The sequence below is a fragment of the Lepidochelys kempii genome, chromosome 1, assembly GCF_965140265.1.
Source record: "Lepidochelys kempii isolate rLepKem1 chromosome 1, rLepKem1.hap2, whole genome shotgun sequence".
Lineage (NCBI taxonomy): Eukaryota > Metazoa > Chordata > Testudines > Cheloniidae > Lepidochelys > Lepidochelys kempii.
The window spans coordinates 9,979,299-9,994,948 of record NC_133256.1 but is presented as its reverse complement, the minus strand read 5'-3'; the positions used below and the strand labels follow the sequence as shown (position 1 = coordinate 9,994,948).

The 15,650-nt window shown below is 46.7% G+C and overlaps 1 protein-coding gene across 9 annotated transcripts in view; it reads right to left on the bottom strand.

Annotated features, from left to right (window-relative positions):
* The window catches only part of POLD3 (DNA polymerase delta 3, accessory subunit), a 54,920-nt gene extending 40,965 nt beyond the window's left edge, over window positions 1-13,955 (bottom strand). For 3 of the 9 annotated variants that reach the window (XM_073334118.1, XM_073334108.1, XM_073334128.1), the window contains exons 1-6: window positions 13,767-13,953; window positions 11,078-11,133; window positions 9,335-9,437; window positions 6,551-6,590; window positions 4,821-4,953; window positions 1,548-1,812 (exon numbers count right to left, since the gene is read on the bottom strand). In XM_073334118.1, the coding sequence (XP_073190219.1) occupies window positions 1,548-1,812; window positions 4,821-4,953; window positions 6,551-6,590; window positions 9,335-9,437; window positions 11,078-11,133; window positions 13,767-13,826 (657 nt within the window). In that variant the 5' untranslated portion in view covers window positions 13,827-13,953. Of the gene's footprint in view, window positions 1-1,547; window positions 1,813-4,820; window positions 4,954-6,550; window positions 6,591-9,334; window positions 9,438-11,077; window positions 11,134-13,722; window positions 13,742-13,766 lie in introns of those variants that run through there. The other 6 variants (XR_012157568.1, XM_073334102.1, XM_073334073.1 and 3 more) reach the window with 4 other exon arrangements.
* Between the last annotated feature and the right edge of the window lie 1,695 nt (window positions 13,956-15,650).

Sequence of the window (15,650 nt, the reverse complement as noted above, 5' to 3'; positions counted from 1 at the left end):
CAGTATGGCCGTTCTTATGTTCTAAAACCCTGCAAAATTCCAGCCCCACTTGTGAAAACTCAAAGGTGATGTCTCACTTCCTGATCAGATGGTGAGAGAGAACAACTCTCATTTTTGATTGGACATTTTGAATCTTTGGCAGAAGTATGGTCAGCATCTCATTGGTCCACACCAGCACCTCCAAAACCAGGAGTCAAGCAGGACCACCCAGTAGAAATGGGATAAAACGACCTGTCTCCTGCATCACATCACTTTCTGAAAGCCAAAGACATCAGGAAGGTAGAAGACTGGGGTCCTGGGGGTGACATCAAATACTATCTTGTATAGGAACCTTTCCATGTCATTTTCTATTTTGCAGCAATTCAGGTTGCCTGTTAGAGCACTGGGAAGACTTGTCTGTTCTTTCCTCCACCTGCATTTGCAGTGTCAACAGTGAACAGTGAGCTGAAAGCTGACAGCTGAGGAAAAGTCTGATAAGTAATACAGTTCTTCTTAGTTGACTGATTACTGAAATTGGATACAAATTAGTAAGGAAGTATTCATGGTTGGGCATGAGCGTTAAAGAGTGTTGAGTGTCACAGTTACAGTGTGTGTCCTTGTTTTGTAAAAGGTTCCAATCAGCTTTGTTGTAAAGTATCTTTGAAACTAAACAAATTACAGTTGTTAACCAAGATTGTAAAACGGTGTACACATCTACCACAGTTAAGTTTCATACTGCCTTTTGAGTTCTAAGTGTACACAGACATAAAATGAGATCAAGTATGTAAGCCTCTTAAAGTGCACTCAGTGTATACAGTTTGTTATAAATGTAGGAGTTTATGCTGGGTAGTTAGGAGTATTAATCAGATCCTAGGGCTAATACAATTTGTGGGGATGTGAGTTAAAAGGATTGACTATGATAGAGTCATTGGGAAGGAGACCTTAATGAACTGGATGTAAGTAACTGACCAAACTGCCTCATACTTTAGCTTTGGATTGTACTTCCTCTCTTGTGTTAGCAACACTGGAGTTGATAAAAAACTGGCACAAGGGAGGCTCTATTTTGAGGAATTTTGGGCTTGTCTTTACATACAGTAATTGCAGCTGCACCACTGTAACACTTTAGTCAAGACACTACCTAAGGCAACAAGAGAGCTTCTCCTGTCGGCACAGTTAATCCATCTCCCCGAGAAGTGGTAGCTATGTCGACAAGAGAAGCTTTCCCGTCAACATAGCGCTGTCTACACCGGAGGTTAAATAGGTACAACTACGTCACTCAGAGATGTGGATTTTTCACACCCCTGAGAGACGTAGCTATACCAATATCAGTTTGTAGTGTAGACCTGGCCTTCGTAAAAAAAAAAAAATCTGAACAAAGTCACCTTCCCAAGATAGTGGTTTATTGTGTGTTAACACAAGCACAGTATTCTTGGGCGACAATGAGGCTAGAATTCGAAGCAATGGGAGGGGGTTGCCACTGAAAAAATTTTATTTAGATTGAAGAGTAAAAGAGAAGTCAGTAAGGCTATTATCCAAACAAATTGCCAAAGGATGTTGAGGTAACTTACAATTGTTGTCTCTTTGGACTCTGGTTTAGTTTCTTTATTTGTGTCTTGGGATTTGGAAGCTGATTTTGTAGCAAACATTCCCATGATCCCTTTGGGCTGAGGGGAGGGCTGTTTAGCAGTTGATGAGACATGACCATTGACTGTAGGCACATTGACAGCATGTGTGTCATTTGGTGTCTGGGAATCAGCCTGTGCAGACGTCTGAACTTGAGGAACTTCAGCTGACGTCCTGGGGACTGCAGCGGCACACTGAATGGCACTAAACCTGGGTGATGAAGTGAAAAATTTAATTAGCACTTTAACGTCTTATTTTCCACCTCACTTTCCTCTCTAGTAGTGTCTTACTTTCCTGGTTTTATATTATACTGTTATGGGGAAAAGGAGCAATTTAATTCAGGCATGGACTACAAAGAAAAGCTAGCAGAGAGTTAAGAGTGGGAGAGATCACACTGAAATGATCATTTGAACATGTCAGCAGGGGTTGAAGCATTAAAATACAAAACAAGCTGATCAAATTTCATTGAGGAAAAACACTTGTCATTACACAGTGGGAAAAGGGGAGGGAAAGCAGCAATTTTATTCCTAAATTGGTTACATTTGTATTACCAGTGAATCACTTGCTAAAGCTTTCCATATAAATGTAATAATATTTTGTAAATATATTTCATCTGACAGTCTACAACACGAATGATCTTATTTTCAGAATTTCTAATGCACCCCTCACAGTAGTAGCCAAGCTTCACGAACCACCCTGTGAAATAGCTAAGTATTATAGATTGAGCCATACTATCCAAGTGGCTCAGAGGACATCCAAAGCATTTGGAGACTCAGTACACAAAAGTTATTTCTATGCACATTTTGGATATAAGGAACACATCCTTATATGATCTGAAATTTGGTTGACAGGGGACACTGAGGCGCAGAAGGTAAATATTTGCTCAAGGTTACAAAGCAATTCACTGACAGGTCCTGAATCCTTATCCCCTTTGTGAACCACCAGATCAACTCCCAGCCTGATTTTGTTTTGAAACACCAAAGCACTATGGGAGCTGATAAGAACTGCACTTTCTGATTTATCCAATTAACTCATCATGGAGTATTTTTATTTACATAAGAAATAAAAAACAAACAAACAATCTCATACCATTCCACTACTGTGACTTAGCACTGTATAAGCACAGCTCATAATTAATTTCACATTAAGTAGAAACTAACATACACTAACAAACAACATAGTCACTAACCTAGTTTAAGGTTGCGAGAGGACATACCCAGTCCACCCAAAACCTTACAAGCATTGAAATAAGAAGGGAAAAGATGTGTGCATTCCTTTCCACCTTCATTTGCCTTCAAAACTAACAATAACACACTCCAACACCCCATAAAGCTTTCACTTTAGATGCCATCTCCAGACACCCATAAGTAATACATACCCCAACTTCATCAATTTCACAGCAAAATGCAAAACTTTAACAGTCAACTCTCATTCACTTACATCAATTATATCAATGGGTCAGCATATCTGACCATCACAAATTCCATATATTTGGGAAGTTAATCTGCCTTAACACTGCAGAGGTCACTGTTAAGGTTTTGCATCTGCACTACACCTTAATGAGGAGCAGTGCGATTACCCCAAATTAAAACCCATTACCCACTGACTTCAATGGCCTTTGGATCAGGCCCAAAGTCCACAGGACTGTTTTCATGTTGAAAACCAGCTGTAAGATTTTTTTGCTTTTTGTGTGTGCGTTAAAACCTAATAGCTGACTACTACATTAATACAATTTTCAGAAAGAGGAAACACATCAGTCTAAATTTATTCTAATTAGCTCACAAATTAACAAGCTACAATGATAAAATGGAGAAGAATATCTTATTCCTCTGCTATGCCCAACCAGTTCAGCTCATAACAACAAGTATTGCCTGCAGTGTAAGTCATCTCTGAATTACAGGCTACGTGTTTTAAATTCAGCTAGAAAATTCAGCACCAAGACACCACATGGATTTAAAAACAAGTTTTAGAGAGAGTTATTTTAAAGTTCTATATGGCCTAAACCTTAGCAATTTTTAAGTCAGAAACATGGATTTACACCAAGATACAGATTTCACTGCAGAGGGTGCCCTAGGACAGTGCTTCTCAAGCTATCTGATGTGGGGGACCGGCGATTTTTTTCCCCCCAATGTGCGCACAGACCAGCAGCCGATGGCTCGCGGACCGGACCACCACTTTGAGTAGCACTGCCCGAGGATACATTAATATCAAAGTATGGCAACTATGGCCAAACTTTGTACATTTTAATTGGACCATAATTTTCTATCATTTACTATGGTGCTTGCTATCATCTACTCAGGAAAAACAACTCTGCCTGCGCCCCCCTGAGCTACAGAACATTGGCTGGGATAGTAAACATTCTCTTGTAGGTAGCTGCTTTGCAAATGCCTATCTATTTTAGGATTTGTACTGCTGCCCATCACTTTGGTAGCGGAGTGCCTTCCACATGAAATAGATTGGCCATAGGAAAGTCCCTAGTGGATTTCATGGCACGATCAGCTATCACTATGGAAACTAAATTCACTCTAATTTGCCCAGGTGTACAAAGAAAAAAGTATACAACAGGTGTTTGTAAAACAGAGGTGCATAAATACAACGGAGATAGTAATTCCACAAGAGGCTCAAATGTGGAGTCATTATCTAATAGCTGTCTGGAGGCCTATTTAAAGTTACTTTGGTGGCCTCAATCCAGTCCCTTGCCGACCTGACAGAAATCACCTTCACAACTGGCATTACTTGGCCCCCTGCTATCAATCTCAGAAAGGAAAAAGGATTAACCAGCCATGGAGACAGAATTCCCCTTAAATTCAGGGGTGATCCCTTTCCCAATCAGGTATGGGGAAGGCTTGCACTGCCTTTGCCCAGACTATCTGTTCTGTACAAAAGGACATCATTTTCCAGGGCACCTTTTCAGGAGGCAGCATGCTCCAGACGACAGAGCACAGGAGTGGGAGTCAAGAGACCTGGGTTCTATCTGAGACTTTGCCCTTGACTTAATAGGCAACCTAATAGGCACGTCACTGCACGTTTCTGGACATCAGTTTCAATTTGCCTTTCTGACAGACAGAGTAACAACGCAGACTCGTTTTTGTAAAACACTGAGTTCTACTGATGAAGAGTGCTATATAAATGCAACTCATCAGCCCCACATTCAAACAATTTTAAAAGGAAAAGGGGGTCCAAGAAGAATGTTCATATGATAGCACTGCTTAACTCACTTGCTGCAGTTCTGCAGGTTTGTCTTGACGATATCATAGTCTGTATTGTAGAGGGGCCCGCTGTCCTTCAGCATGGCTTTCTGAATGCTGTAGACATGCACACTAGCAATCATGGCTAGCTTAGACTTCATTGCTGAAAATCAACAGGAAAGCCCTTCATTAGCACAGCCAGCCTCAATCGAAGATGACAGAAAAGCTGAAGAGCGGTGTGTTTGATACCCGGTTCTAACTTTGAGAAAGCATTCTTGGATCTTAGTACCACCCATTTTTAACCTACCCACTGACTCAGAATTCAGGCTTCCACAAGCACATCAAACCTGTTCTCCACTCTACAGTGGCTTCTCACGGAATACTAAGTAAATTCCAAAGTCTCCATCCTAATCTTCCAGGTGCTCCGTGGCCTGGATCCAGGATATCTAAGAGACTGCCTAAAGCGCTGGGCTGAAGGCTGTGGTTGACAACTCTCCTCTTGCACAATGGAACTTTCTATCTTAAGGGTAAAGTTTATCTGAGTGGGAGACAGAGCTGTCATGGAGGCTATTCCCGGGCTGTGAAATGAACTCTCATTAGAATTATGGACCATCATAAACCTCAACACCTTCCACTCCAAGTTCAACGCATATTTTTGATCTGCCTTCTTTAACATGGGTCTATTTTAGGAGCATATGTGCGAGATTCTGTGGCCTGGGATGTGCAGGAGGTCAGACTGCATGATCACGATGGTCCCATCTGGCTTTGAAGTCTAATATAAATGCATAGCAACATGCACATAAAGACAACAACTACAGAAAAAACCCTATCAAAACAACACGCTCCACCATACACACAACTCTCTCCCTGGAGAGAGGATGAGAGAACAAAACAAGTGGCAATGTACTACTAGAAGGCGTTCAGATTACAAGAATGGCATAGTTATGAAAAATCCCATGTTAGACTTGTTAAGTTTTGGTTTTCAACAGTGAAATGACAAAAGCCTGACTAGTGAAGCTGGAATGTTAGTACTGAGGCATTTGCAGACTCAACTGAACAATGAAAATAGTGGTATATTATCTGATGCCAAAGTCATCAGATGGAAATTAATAATGGCCTGTAGTCCTAAGCATTTAGGCTGAGATTCATCAGATCTCACAGGCAGGGTTAGGTTCAGACAGTTGGATGAAAAACTGTCAGCAAATTACTATAGCTGCTTCAGAAAGCGATGTTAGCAGTTTAGTAAGTAGCACTTCCCATTCAGCACTGAATCAAACTTCCCTGCATGGGGTTATGGGACATTAAGACACTTGTGGCTAATGAAGATCCCCACTGCACTTCCCAGAAAGTAGGGCTGTTGGCCCCAGTGTTCTGATTCGGCCTAAGCTCCCCTTATAGTTTCACAGTCAGATTCAGTATTCTTCCCTTGCCATCCTAACATGTTGTGAGGTGTTGCTGTGCACAGTTCCAGTACTGCTACATTCCAGCCTAGTGGCAGCTGCCTCAGTGACAGGTGAAGTGATCCCTTGCTCCATAAAAGAAGTGCTACCTAAAAATCAGTTACTAAGCTACAAGTTTGAGAAGTTGTGCTGATATGGGCTCAGATTCTAAAGGTTCTGGGAAAAAGCGAATACACCTGAATCCAATAATTTGATTAAAATACCCGAAGACAGCGTGTACAGATGGGCAATGTTTTTGTTGACATTATTCCTTCAGAGAAAAAAAAAGTTATAAAAATCATAATTCCCGAAATCACCTACCTTCCAGTTTATCCTCTCTCACTACTGCAACCTTGTGGCACTGTAAAGAAATGACAGGTTTCAGAGTAACAGCCGTGTTAGTCTGTATTCACAAAAAGAAAAGGAGTACTTGTGGCACCTTAGAGACTAACCAATTTATTTGAGCATAAGCTTTCGTGAGCTACAGCTCACTTCATCGGATGCACCCACAGTATGCATCCGATGAAGTGAGCTGTAGCTCACGAAAGCTTATGCTCAAATAAATTGGTTAGTCTCTAAGGTGCCACAAGCACTCCTTTTCTTTTTGTAAAGAAATGATAATTTATCACAATGAGGAACCAAGGTCTTGAAATTTAAAGAAAACAAAATACATGGTCAATGGATATTCAATGCGGCTTTATAGTAGCACAAAACTTGATCGTGGCTCTGTCATAATAGTCTTTTGGGGCCTTGTAGGCCTACTTTCCTGGGGCAATATCCCCCAAATCACTACAACATTGGAGAAACACCCAATCCTCCATCTCTGGCGGCAGCAGATGAAGCAGTAACGGAACAGCTGCCCAAATGCATTAAAGAACAATTGTGCAGCACGGTACGTGTGCACAAGCTAAGGTAGCAGACATATGGCTGTGCCAGGAACAAATCTGATGCATTGACCCATGTTAGTTGTAAACATTTAAGATGATGGACACATTACAGTTAACATGGTTAGCGCAGACAAGGTCTTATACAATGAGAAATTGAGCATTCATCCAACAGCCAGAGACACAGATCCAGGGAAACGTATTCCACAATGTGCATGTAATTCCTGATTTGAGATCCACTGATGAAAAACTCTGTGTAAGAGCCAAGTATTATTATTGTGTACAGCTGGATTACCATGTAAAGATGATTGCAATCCATGCAAAGAATATCAGAATTCATGGGTCGGACAACATTAACCAATTGTGTGTTCATTCAATACCCACAAACAGACAGTCGAAGTGGGAGGAAAGAGAAATCTGGGAACAGTCTAAGAGCCAAGGATAGAAAAGCAGCAGTCTGAGCCATCCCTTGAGGGTTGGAAAAGGTAGTGAGCAGTGTGATAACAGTAAAAGGAGCATGTAGTGAATAAAATAGGATACTATGAAGAGAGATCTATGAGGTATTCAATTTCCATCTCTCCACTCAAGTAATTCTTGCAGTGTTAAATCTACAGCCCTGCAGCAGCCCCTCCTGAGAGGAGTCAGTATTGCAAGATCATCAGGAACTCTCAAATTAAGAAACAATGTTTAATGTAAAATGCCATGACACAAGCTCATTAGTCTCCTCCACATTAAATAACCTTGTGTCAGATAAAGCCTCATCTATTCCAAAACCTATCATTTCTTCCAAGACCAGGCCTTCTCTTTAAATTCCTACAGCTCCTCTCTGGGCTTCTCTCAAAACTTGTTATTTTCCCCCCCGTGCAGCACTTACAAAATGCTGCTCCTAAGTATTATCTTCTTTGCGTGTCACTCTAATTGCATGTTATAATATTTCCCAGAATGGATAAAAATATTTTTTTAAATTATAAATGGATGTTCTATATTTAAATTAAATACATTTTAATTTTAAAAAATAAACTTGTTTAAAACTAAATTTGACATTATGACAGCCTACAATCTATGGTAAGATGTACATTTACTGTAATCTATTCAAATCACGTAAATGAATAAAAAAAATGCTGCATCAATGAGCCCTCCCCAAATTTATGAATTAACGTATTCTGTTTTATTCGTTATATACAGACACGGGGAAAACCTATCTTTAACTTCCAAGGTCATCTTAAGCTTTATAACTATGTCAAAAGGTTACGTACAGCATTAGTAAATATCTGTAGTATTTAGTCTTTACAATAGAACAAATCCTGGTATTACTTTTTTTTCAAATGCAAGTAGTTTCAATTTTTGCTGCACAGAAAAGCTTTGGCCCGAATTACTTTGGGTTTCAGTTTAGCGAGCAGGCACAGAACTAATATTTTCTTCATTTGGTCGAGCTCGTTCAAAGTTGAGGAACTGGTTAGAAGTTCAAAAAGCAGCAAAGCTTTTTTTCCCTCTTCTAATCTATGGATAAACCTGTGGGGTGAGGACGAGATCTACTAATTTTAAAAACATGAAGGACATGGGATCAGATTTTCAAATGTATTTAGGCATCTAAAGTGGGATTTTCAAAAGCAACTAAGCAATTTAGGCTCCTAACCCCCATTAGTTTCAATGGGAGATAGGCACTTAACCTACTTAGGTGCCTCGTGGGAGTCACTGTCTGCATCTTTAGGTGCTTACTTTTGCAAATCTGGCCCAGCGTGACCAGACAACTCTGCAATTCACTAACTACAGTTAATAATTCCTTTGTTTAATAAATATTAGTGAGTTTTAAATGCAAAACATGTCTCGTTAAGCTTATTTTTTTCCACCTTATGTATCCAGCACATTTAAGGTAATTTTATATAACCAGTTTAAAAAAAGGAAAAAGAAAACACTGGTTTTGTGCATTTTAATTGACAGTGTAATATCAACAGAATAAAACCCTGTTTTGTTATCAAGGTATTATCAAAACATGGTCAATATAATTCCTTCCCCAGTCTGTCGTTTTGTCTGTCAGATTGCAAGCTCATTGGACAGAGACTGCACCTTCTTTTATGGTCATATAAATCTAGCACATTGTGGGCACCACCAGAAATAAACAACAGTAAAAGCAGTAATAGAGTTGTTGCGCCAAAGATTACAGAACAAGGCAGGACACAGAGAAACAAGGCACACACAATTGAGGGAGTTGAGTACTCACAATGTGTCCATTTTGAATGAGATTTCCTGCCACTAAATAGGTGACATGCAGTTGAGCTCCTGAATTCTCCTTTCGCTTCCTTTCTACATAGTCATACAGCATCCTGTACAACAAGAGAAACGAATGTTAACCACCTGGAAGGAAAAGAACTCTTCACCCTATCATCTACCAATTCCCACTGATTTATGTGATATTCATGGGATTGATAACAGTAAAATGTTCTGAACTCACTAAACATGTTTACTTCTTCTGAAGAGCTCTGTGTAGCTCAAAAACTTGTCTCTCTCACCAACAGAAGTTGGTCCAATAAAAGACATTACCTCACCCGCACTGTCTCCCTAATATCCTGGGACTGACACAGCTACAACACTCCATAGTTCTATCTAGGCATTTATACCTTGCCTATCATTAGGATATTAAAGGCTCTGTTCACATAATACACATACTGAACTACCAGTTCCTGTTTTGTATGCCCTCACCTCACGTCACAAAACCGGGTTTAGACAAATTTGTGTGTGTGTGCGTCTGTCTGATTTTTATATTATATATATATACATACATACAGTGAATTGCTCTGTGTGTATTTGTATTTATTGGGATACTTATGGATACCAAAGTGATGGAATCCATATAAGATGGAATCGAAACATCTCCCATTTATGTTTTATCTAACTAGCTCCTCTTCACCTTAATCTTCCTATCTCATCCCAAGGAGTACTTTTTTCATTCACCGTAGAACACAGCCCAGCCCCCAGAACATCTAAATACTCAAATGGGGTCCTCTGTCCATCCTCAAGACCGTATTCATCCAAGATTAGGAATGGGTCTCTGGGCCATTCCTTGGCCCTCCCCCTCCATGGTGGGAAGCAGGAACCTAGGACTCTCACTGGCCACTTATAGCCTACCCTGAGAAGTCGATGTACAGACCACTTCCCAACAAACTTCCTAGAGGAATCATATGGCTCCTGTAAGTACCACACCAATGACTTTAATGGACAATTATGTACTTCAAGGAATGTAAGTTATTTTCACACTCCTAGAAAATGAAGTACAAAGAGCTATGTTACTACAATGTTAAGGCTGAAAATTTACAGTGAAGTCTGGAAATGCCAAAAGGTTCTGATAGTAAAGTTAACTTGTCCATATTGCAAATATTTAGCTTTGGTTATATCTAGGCTGTTACGTGTAAGTATACAGTGAAGTGTGCATTTAACCCCCCGGATAGTGATTGCAAATATTTATTTGTAGAATGGGTCAGTTATAGTTGCTGTCAGTGACTTTTTGTATTTCCTGACTGTATTTTATATTTCCACCTTAATGCTGCATAATACAGGGGACCACAATCCTGAGATTAGATATGCAGAGGCAGCCTCTTACATCTGCACAGATCCAATTGCAGGACTGGGCCATAGCTTGTAAAACGCTTTGAGACCTTTCAGCAAGAGAGGACCTATACACATTCCTACACTAATACAATTCTAAGATTATCATTTCCTACATAACATTCACACCTATTATATAAAGCTATAAAAAGGGCCTACTTAAGATCTCTTTCTAAAGCAATACTTGCTTAAGTGAGGCATGAATAAGGCATGTTAAATACAATCCTAAATAAGTATCTGAAAGAAAACACAGGACTTTACATCTTTCTGGAAAAGATTGGATTTAATTTTTTAATCAAAACCACCAACTAATTAGGCATTGCCACTGAATAAAAGGCTTGTGGTATACACAGATACTCACTGCTTAGCCTGGTTGACATGAACCCCCAGGGTGAAGCTCAGCCATTTGTATGTAACCTGTAACAAAAAAAATTGCACAGGTCAGTGGCTTTCAATCTGAATTCATGACGCACACAAAACCCCATTCAGTGACGCACTAAATCCCACCAGCCTTTGAGGAGACTAAGAAATGGAGAGAGGAAGCAATTTGCCTAAGTGTGTTGTACCATGCTGAGCACACTAGTAGTGCTTAAAAAATATTTAAGAAGCTACCTCTACCTAAATGGTGCATATTTGTGAATGTTGTTTTGAAACCTCTAAGAATGGCAGTGATATAGCCAATGACGTTCAGAAAGCAACACATGGACATTGCTGAGTTGACGTTTCCAAAGGAGAGAAGAAAATAAAACAAACCCCAATATATAACTGTGAAAAGTGGCTGCTGTTCACGCAACACTGCTATCAAGGACACTCCAAGGGTGTGATGGATTCACCATAACTGGCACATTAAATCAAGACTGGGACTTAAAAAAAAAAACAAAACAAAACATAAGCTCTAGTTCAAACAGCAATTATGGGGGGGTAGGGATGGGGTATTCCAGGGCCTGGGTTATACAGGTCAGACTGGATGATCACAGTGGTCCCTTCTGGCCTTGGAATCTATGGCAAAGATTGCCATGGCTCTCTTTGGGTCTCATGCACAGGACAAACTCCAGTTATGTTACAGGTGCTGCGGCATAGCATGGCAACTTCATGGCTTCTGCTCACTGGCTCTACCACTGAACTGTTATGTGACCCCGGATAAATCATCTGCTTGTGTCTGTTTTCCCTCCCTCCTGTCTATTAAGACTAATGTACTCAGGGCAGGGCCTGACATTGGGGGCTGGTGTACATCTGTTTTTATACAGGTTTAATTTAAGTATCAGTTTAGATGCTTAAGTTTACTGAAATAAGCTGTAAATTATATAAGCACCTTCATAACAGTATAACTGTGTCCACACTATGGGGATGCACCAGTTTAACTACATCTATTTCTAAAACAATATAGTTAAATTGGTACAAAATCTGTGTGTAGACAAGTCCTTACTGCGTTTCTGTACAGTGCCAACCATAATAGGGCTTAAGTATTTTTGTAATACAAGGAAATTATAATAGCCATACTCATCAGCTGTAGGACTAGTTGGAGTACGAGTTAAGGTTGTATAACTGTTTCCATTCTAAATCTGATTTCAGTCACTTGTAACTTTCACCTTTTGGATTGAAGTTTTTCCTCATTTGTCTCTGACCTATGGTGATTTTAGGAACATGATTTTAGCAAAAACAGTTCATCTACTGGGGAGGACAAGAAAAATTGGAAAAAATACTTTATAACAAAATTAATGTTACAACAGTTCTCTACAGTCAAAATAGTTGACTAGAAAACTGCATGACGGTAGCTCTCCCGAAGAAGTGCCCTCTTTTAATTATTCCAATAAAACTGGTATTGATTTGACCGAGTTGTGTGCCTTGAAAGTTAAGTGCTGCACAAGCGGCAGTATATTTTTATCTAAGATGACACCAAGGTTGTAGCGCCAAGGAATGCCCTGCCCTGTCCAAGGTTTCTGCATTATGCGGGGGTCATGCAAGCGCTGCAGGAAATGCTGTTCAGCAGGTAAAATGTTCCCCATGTTCAAAAGGGACGCAGGGTCAGTCAGAGTCCTGCCCCACCTACATTCCCATACCGCTAGGTTGCAGTTGTGCTGTTCCTTCCTAAATATGACAGAGATGGAGCTTGCCACAGAGCTGGTCTAACACGGGGAGGTGGCGTGGGGGAGAGCCTGGGTGCTATGAGCTTGTCCTAACGGGGCTCTCGAGCCCAGCGCTGCTGCTTCTAGGAGTCATGGAATCCCGCCCGCTGCACTGCCACCTCCTCCCCGCCCCCCTCCAGTGCCTCCCCCACCCCTCAACTCCCCTCCCCCACCACCCCCTGCCCATCCCCACCCCATCTCACCCTTCCCCCGCCCCCATCCCCCGCCACCCCCCGCCCGTGTCCCCATCCCCCAACTCCCCTCCCCCAACCCCCCTGCCCATCCCCACCCCGTCTCACCCTTCCCCTTCCCCCACCCCCATCCCGTGTCCCCATCCCCCAACTCCCCTCCCCCACCACCCCCTGCCCATCCCCACCCCGTCTCACCCTTCCCCCGCCCCCATCCCCCGCCACCCCCCGCCCGTGTCCCCATCCCCGTGTCCCCATCCCCCAACTCCCCTCCCCCAACCCCCCTGCCCATCCCCACCCCGTCTCACCCTTCCCCTTCCCCCGCCCCATCCCCCGCCCGTGTCCCCATCCCCCAACTCCCCTCCCCCACCACCCCCTGCCCATCCCCACCCCGTCTCACCCTTCCCCCGCCCCCATCCCCCGCCACCCCCCGCCCGTGTCCCCATCCCCCAACTCCCCTCCCCCACCCCCCCTGCCCATCCCCACCCCGTCTCACCCTTCCCCTTCCCCCGCCCCCATCCCCCGCCCGTGTCCCCATCCCCCAACTCCCCTCCCGCACCCCCCCTGCCCATCCCCACCCCGTCTCACCCTTCCCATTCCCCCGCCCGTGTCCCCATCCCCGTGTCCCCATCCCCCAACTCCCCTCCCGCACCATGCTCATCCCCTCAACGCCTCCCAGTTCCTCCTCCTACCCCAGCTTCCTGAATCCCAGCCCCAGCCCCGCCCCGTCTCTCACGATGCGGTTCTGGTCGGTGACGAACTCGTCGATGTTCTCCAGGTAGAGCTCGTCCTCCATGGTGCCGAGGCGCCAGCCGCGCCGCTTCCCGCGCGGATCAGCGCCAGGCAAAGCAAGGCCCCGCCGCCGCCATAGCAACCTCCGGGGCGTGCTACGGCGGCCGCGCAGGGACAGAATTCGCCGTGCTAGTGTCGTGAGGCTGACGTCACACGCGCTGGACCCGCCCCCTGCCTTCCGGCCCGCCCGTTTTTTACGGCGGCCGCGCGGCCCTTTCCGCTCCGCTGTCTGCTCGTGCGCGGGGCCGGGAACCAGTGACCCCCCCCCCCCTCCCGAGCCTCACGCCCCGAGCCCCCCGCTGATCCCCGCCCCGAGCCCCGCAGTGACCGCAGGCCTGAGCCTCCCGCCCAGAGCCCCCAGTGACCCGAGCCCCCCGCTCTGACCCCCGCCCCGAGCCCCGCAGTGACCGCAGGCCTGAGCCTCCCGCCCAGAGCCCCCAGTGACCTGCGCCCCGAGCCCCCCGCTCTGACCCCCGCCCAGAGCCCCGCAGTGACCGCAGGCCTGAGCCTCCCGCCCAGAGCCCCCAGTGACCCGAGCCCCCCGACAACCCCCGCTCTGAGCCCCCCGCCTCGAGCCCCCCAGTGACCCCCGCCCCGAGCCCCCCGCTCTGACCCCCGCCCAGAGCCCCCAGTGACCCCCGCCCCGAGTCCCCCGCTCTGACCCCCGCCCCGAGCCCCCCAGTGACCCACGCCCCGAGCCCCCCGCTGACCCCCACCCCGAGCCCCCAGTGACCCACGCCCCGAGCCCCCCGCTCTGACCCCCACCCCGAGCCCCGCAGTGACCGCAGGCCTGAGCCTCCCGCCCAGAGCCCCCAGTGACCTGCGCCCCGAGCCCCCCGCTCTGACCCCCGCCCAGAGCCCCCAGTGACCCCCGCCCCGAGTCCCCCGCTCTGACCCCCGCCCCGAGCCCCCAGTGACCCGAGCCCCCCGCTCTGACCCCCGCCCCGAGCCCCCAGTGACCCGAGCCCCCCGACAACCCCCGCTCTGAGCCCCCCGCCTCGAGCCCCCCAGTGACCCCCGCCCCGAGCCTCCCGCTCTGACCCCCGCCCAGAGCCCCCAGTGACCCCCGCCCCGAGTCCCCCGCTCTGACCCCCGCCCCGAGCCCCCCAGTGACCCCCGCCCCGAGCCCCCCAGTGACCCACGCCCCGAGCCCCCCGCTGACCCCCACCCCGAGCCCCCCGCTCTGACCCGAGCCCCCAGTGACCCCAGCCCCGAGCCCCGCAGTGACCGCAGGCCTGAGCCTCCCGCCCAGAGCCCCCAGTGACCTGCGCCCCGAGCCCCCCGCTCTGACCCCCGCCCAGAGCCCCCAGTGACCCCCGCCCCGAGTCCCCCGCTCTGACCCCCGCCCCGAGCCCCCCAGTGACCCACGCCCCGAGCCCCCCGCTCTGACCCCCGCCCCGAGCCCCGCAGTGACCGCAGGCCTGAGCCTCCCGCCCAGAGCCCCCAGTGACCTGCGCCCCGAGCCCCCCGCTCTGACCCCCGCCCAGAGCCCCCAGTGACCCCCGCCCCGAGTCCCCCGCTCTGACCCCCGCCCCGAGCCCCCAGTGACCCGAGCCCCCCGCTCTGACCCCCGCCCCGAGCCCCCAGTGACCCGAGCCCCCCGACAACCCCCGCTCTGAGCCCCCCGCCTCGAGCCCCCCAGTGACCCCCGCCCCGAGCCTCCCGCTCTGACCCCCGCCCAGAGCCCCCAGTGACCCCCGCCCCGAGTCCCCCGCTCTGACCCCCGCCCCGAGCCCCCCAGTGACCCACGCCCCGAGCCCCCCGCTGACCCCCACCCCGAGCCCCCCGCTCTGACCCCCGCCCCGAGCCCCCAGTGACCCCAGCCCCG